The 6,000-nt window shown below is 39.5% G+C and overlaps 1 protein-coding gene across 1 annotated transcript in view; it reads right to left on the reverse strand.

The window, feature by feature from the left end:
* LOC117518106 (adhesion G-protein coupled receptor D2) overlaps window positions 1-4,971 on the reverse strand; it is a 282,536-nt gene extending 277,565 nt beyond the window's left edge. The window contains 2 exon segments of the mRNA XM_034179168.1: window positions 4,640-4,676; window positions 4,783-4,971. Of these exon segments, the coding sequence (XP_034035059.1) occupies window positions 4,640-4,675 (36 nt within the window). The 5' untranslated portion in view covers window position 4,676; window positions 4,783-4,971.
* Window positions 4,972-6,000: the final 1,029 nt, after the last annotated feature.

Raw genomic sequence — 6,000 nt, forward strand, 5'->3', positions numbered from 1 at the left:
TCATTTAATTTCATCCCATGTTTTAAGGCCTTGCCCACACTGAAACTGGACTTTCCCTATATGATCTTTTTCTTTGTCATTTTTAAAAAGTGTTCCATTCAAGAAATACAGGTGAACTCTGTTAACTCGTGTTTGCGTTAACTCACGTTTTGGCTTAACTTGTAGTCGATTTGTGGATGCTGAAAATTTAGACTACTGTATAAAAGTCAACATTTTCATCAAATTTGACAGTTTTTGGGAGGGGCGGGCACAAGTATAAATTGCGGCCCAATCTGAACCAAATCAGATCATTCATTCATTGTCATAGCGTCCACGTCGTCTCCAGCAAGTTCTATGAAGATTTTTAAGCAAGTAAGTTGTGGTTGTTAAAGCAAGCAAGTTTTCAAGTGCGCAAGTGGCCATCATGTCCGGTCACAGGAAGGAGCTAAAGAGGAAAGTCACATCTAGATCTGTAAATAAAAAAACTTCAAAACGTCCAGAATGGTCCACACTGGCAAAGCCCTCATCGCTGAAGTGCAACAGCCCAAGGAAGAAGAAGAAGATCCCAAACCCACTCCACATGAAGGAATCATCACCATTCAGGAAGGAATCATGCTTCAAATGGTCAAAACTATTATAATATGGCAAGGTAAGCTGACTTTATGTTTCTTTGATCATCTTCATTAACGTGCGAGTTCAGCTATGTCACAAGTCAATTTTGTGGACCCTAACTTGTGTGAGTTTTGTATCTTAGATTCTTGGACATTTCTTGCTATCAGGTCATCACCTGCTTTCCGTGTAAATAACGGGGTTTACCTGTATCTCTGTTCTCACAGATCCAGTGAAACTGCTTCAAAATGCTGTAGTACATATGCTTAAATTTTCATTGGTACGCAGATGATACCCAGCTTTATCTATCCATGAAGCCAGAGGACACACACCAATTAGCTAAACTGCAGGATTGTCTTACAGACATAAAGACATGGATGACCTCTAATTTCCTGCTTTTAAACTCAGATAAAACTGAAGTTATTGTACTTGGCCCCACAAATCTTAGAAACATGGTGTCTAACCAGATCCTTACTCTGGATGGCACTACCCTGACCTCTAGTAATACTGTGAGAAATCTTGGAGTCATTTTTGATCAGGATATGTCATTCAAAGCCCATATTAAACAAATATGTAGGACTGCTTTTTTGCATTTACGTAATATCTCTAAAATTAGAAAGGTCTTGTCTCAGAGTGATGCTGAAAAACTAATTCATGCATTTATTTCCTCTAGGCTGGACTATTGCAATTCATTATTATCAGGTTGTCCTAAAAGTTCCCTGAAAAGCCTTCAGTTAATTCAAAATGCTGTAGCTAGAGTACTGACGGGGACTAGAAGGAGAGAGCATATCTCACCCATATTGGCCTCTCTTCATTGGCTTCCTGTTAATTCTAGAATAGAATTTAAAATTCTTCTTCTTACTTAGAAGGTTTTGAATAATCAGGTCCCATCTTATCTTAGGGACCTCATAGTACCATATCACCCCAATAGAGCGCTTCACTCTCAGACTGCAGGCTTACTTGTAGTTCCTAGGGTTTGTAAGAGTAGAATGGGAGGCAGAGCCTTCAGCTTTCAGGCTCCTCTCCTGTGGAACCAGCTCCCAATTCAGATCAGGGAGACAGACACCCTCTCTACTTTTAAGATTAGGCTTAAAACTTTCCTTTTTGCTAAAGCTTATAGTTAGGGCTGGATCAGGTGACCCTGAACCATCCCTTAGTTATGCTGCTATAGATGTAGACTGCTGGGGGGTTCCCATGATGCACTGAGTGTTTCTTTCTCTTTTTGCTCTGTATGCACCACTCTGCATTTAATCATTAGTGATTGATCTCTGCTCCCCTCCACAGCATGTCTTTTTCCTGGTTCTCTCCCTCAGCCCCAACCAGTCCCAGCAGAAGACTGCCCCTCCCTGAGCCTGGTTCTGCTGGAGGTTTCTTCCTGTTAAAAGGGAGTTTTTCCTTCCCACTGTAGCCAAGTGCTTGCTCACAGGGGTCGTTTTGACCATTGGGGTTTTTACATAATTATTGTATGGCCTTGCCTTACAATATAAAGCGCCTTGGGGCAACTGTTTGTTGTGATTTGGCGCTATATAAATAAAATTGATTGATTGATTGATTGATTGAGGCCTGTAAGTGGCGCTGTAATGCTTCCACAAAAAATGGAGAAGAAGATGCAGAGCTAATCAGTGTAGCAATGGAAGCTACAACTTTACAAAGTGGCACACAGAGTAAATAAATTCTTTTAATCTGAACTACTGGGTGGATTCCTCATCACAGCTGAAAACTGTTATCCCCAAGACGTCCTTGTTTTGGAAGATGACACCTGGAAATGCATTAATTCCTTACCATGGAATTCATTACTTATGAATAAATTAAGAGTTTTTAAAGAATTCCCTCAGTGTTTGTCTGCTCTGGGTTCATCTCTCAGCCTGAGCTGGAGGACGCAGATGCTTTGTCCCACCACCAACAAGAAGAAAAAAGAACTTATGTTAAATTACACTGTTAACAACACCAACAACACTATGTCCTTCATTATGAGCCACTGACGTTACAGATTCAGAGTTATGACATCAACTTTTCAGAATAGTTCTCCACAGTAAGATGCAAATCTGGCTTTTACAGATTTATGTGATTTGATAAATACTAGTGCAGTGCCCATAGGAAGTTTTTTTGTTACTTTTTTTAGGGGGGGACAAATATCATTTGCACTGCAAAATAATAAAGAACAGGATTCACTTTGGTGTTGGCATATCAAATTAAAATGATGTTGAACAAAGAAATATATTAGTTAATAGATTTGCTTGCTGTCATTTGATGAACTTCACACTGTTCAAGGTTATTATCATTAACTATCTAATTTGGTAAGATTTAGCGATAGAGTAAAGTAACGTTCCTTAGTGTGTTTTGTAAAGATAACCACAAACTAATTCCATGCTTTCTTAAATTCAAATGAAACACAATATGAGTTATTGTGTTATTAGTTATTATTTGTTATTATCGCATTTTATCGATATTTATACCATTATCTATTCCGCTTATCAATCAGATTCCTTATCGATTCCCTTATCAACACCTCCTGTGAATTTTCTGTATGCTACAAATAGGCTTTACAGGTTTTCTATGTCAACAACATTTTAAAGTCTTAAAATAGTCGACGTAGTCGTGACTAGTTGACTTGTCGTGGCAGCCCTACTAGTCAGCCGCTACTATGTAGTAAGTAAAGTGAGATGCTTGCTACCTGACCTGAGTACCATGTGAACTGTGAAAATAAGGGCTCCAGTGAATGGGTCATGATCTAATATATAAGGCTGTCTGTGTCCGTGTGTGTGTGTGTGTGTGTGCATGTATGCTTTCATCCTAAGGGCCCCTTAATTGGATTGCTTAATTACACACATGCACGCACAGTCAGCTTTATAATCTATCTAATATATAAAGCTGACACACACACACACACACACAGTCAGCTTTATATAACACACACACACACACACACAGTCAGCTTTATAATCTATCTAATATATAAAGCTGACTGTGTGTGTGTGTGTGTGTGTGTGTGTGTGTGTGTGTGTGTGTGTGTGTGTGTGTGTGTGTGTGTGTGTGTGTGTGTGTGTGTGTGTGTGTGTGTGTGTGTGTGTGTGTGTGTGTTTTCGCTATGCAGAGTCACAGTAAGTAAGCAATCAACACCAAACTTGCTATGGTGACTGGGGGCACCAAGGACAGCACGGTGGATTAGTGGTTCACACTGCTGCCTCACAGCAAGAAAGTCATGGGTTTGATTCCCTCCTGTGGCCTTTCTGTATGGAATTTGCATGTTCTCCCAGTGTTTGTGTGGGTTTCTTCCAGATGCTCCAGTTTCCTCCCACATTTAAAGACATGCAGGTTCGGTAAACTGGAAACTTTCTAATTGTCCAGCTCTCCCCTGCAAAAGAGATCTCAATCTCAATGGGACTAACCTGGTTAGCTAAATAAAGGTTTAAAAGGGGGGGGGGGGGCACTGGGGCCCTTATGTTGAAAGCGTACGTACACGCAACACACGAACCCGAACGGGCCAGCATGCGAGTAAAAGCACGTGTTTTTTTCAATTAAAATGTACCTGTTGTGTACGGCACGCCAGAGCACTGCAGTCATATGACATGCTGTCACCTTTTATCATCATTTACTCATGAATGTCACAAATTTGTTATATGAAAATGAATGATGACAACATACACACAATGCAGTACAACTTACTACACCTTAACTAAAGTGACAGGAAATATACAACGACATGGCTCAAATTCAACTCTATTTTCGTGTGTAGAAAAAGTAACTCAGCTATTAACTTTAATAAAGTGGGAAGTGACGCGCATGCGCACTATAAAATTAGGACACCTGGCTGCACACAGGTTAAAAACTGAAAACTGAACATTCTATAATAATACTGCAAACGCAGTTACACAGGAAGAGTGTGGTTTTAACAACATTTCATTAAAACAACTAAACAAAAAAACATACAACCATGCTGGCTGTTTATAAATGCGAGTTTTACTTAAAAAAAAAAAAAAAAAAAATCCGTGTGACATTTTTTTCCCAAAAAATATCTAAGAGCTCGATAAAAGAAATGAGACATACTTACAAATAGCCCTAAACAGGACAACAATAACCGCCACATCCTGAAAAGAATAATCTGTATTAGCTTGACGCGATCGAGTTCCACAACTTACAATATTCAATTTATTTTTTACTGTCAATAATAAGAAAAAAAAGCGAGTCGCTGACCTGAATCGATTGTCTTGAGGTTTTTTCTTTTTTTTTTTTTAAGTGAGTCTTCTCATTCCAACGGCGACATGTCCGTTCGAAGTTGCTTCCAGTGAAGCTTTTTACTCCACAAAACACAAAGACTACGAAAGTTTTAGGTCCAGAGAAAAGTAGCCCCTGATGCGGACTTCTTCCAGCAGGGAGCAGAACGCGGCCAAGATCGAGACGGATCCAGGACCGTGTTGCCAGATCTCACAATAGAAACAAGCAATTATCCCAGTCTCTCTCTCTCTCTCTCTGTGTGTGTGTGTGTGTGTGTGTGTGTGTGTGTGTGTGTGTGTGTGTGTGTGTGTGTGTGTGTGTGTGTGTGTGTGTGTGTGTGTGTGTGATGTAATTTAATATTACTTTATTTTTCTGATTTCTCGCCAAAATTTATTAATGGGGGCTGGGGGGGGGGGGGGACACACAGTACTTGACCAGAATATATATATATATATATATATAAACATGATAACATGTACTTGGCTGTCAAGGGGATCATCAGTGTGCAAAATATGAAAGAATTTGAACAAACTGTTTTAATTTAATTACTGAAAGTCTGTGCATTTCCAAATATGGTTTCCTTTAAATCTCCATTTTCAACTCCATTTTTCTCCATTTGGGTTTTGCATCTGAGCTCTTTATACATATATATATACGTATATATATACGTATATATATGTGTGTGTGTGTGTATGAATTTGGGTGATCACCTTTTTGTTTGCTACATTTACACTTCATCAGACACACTGCAAATATGGTAATGGATAAAAGCAAAAATACTAAACATCTGAGCTGTGGCACAGCAGTGCTAACCACCGAGTATGTGTTGTTCACTGCTAAATTAAAACTGTTTGTGGGATTGTTTTTGAAAGCATCTTCATCTCACACCATGTACAGTTGGATAATAACAAAACATCCCAAGTCTGAGGAGCAATATGAGCTGATCTAGTTCATTGGGGATGGCGGATGGATCACCGCCATCCCCAGACTCCGGATGTTTTGTTTTTATACCTTAGACAATTACTATATTTTTTTTCGACAATGATATGTTAAACAAGATTATTCATCTTTAAAACATTTTATTTTGGGAGTAGACGACAAATTCTGATGGTCCGTTTCAACCTGGGGGCAGCCTGTCAATGGGTTGCAGTGAGCACGTGCGCATGCTGCAGCCCATTGACAGCCCATTGCAGCCTG

Source organism: Thalassophryne amazonica, chromosome 10 (genome assembly GCF_902500255.1).
Source record: "Thalassophryne amazonica chromosome 10, fThaAma1.1, whole genome shotgun sequence".
Taxonomy (NCBI): Eukaryota; Metazoa; Chordata; class Actinopteri; order Batrachoidiformes; family Batrachoididae; genus Thalassophryne; species Thalassophryne amazonica.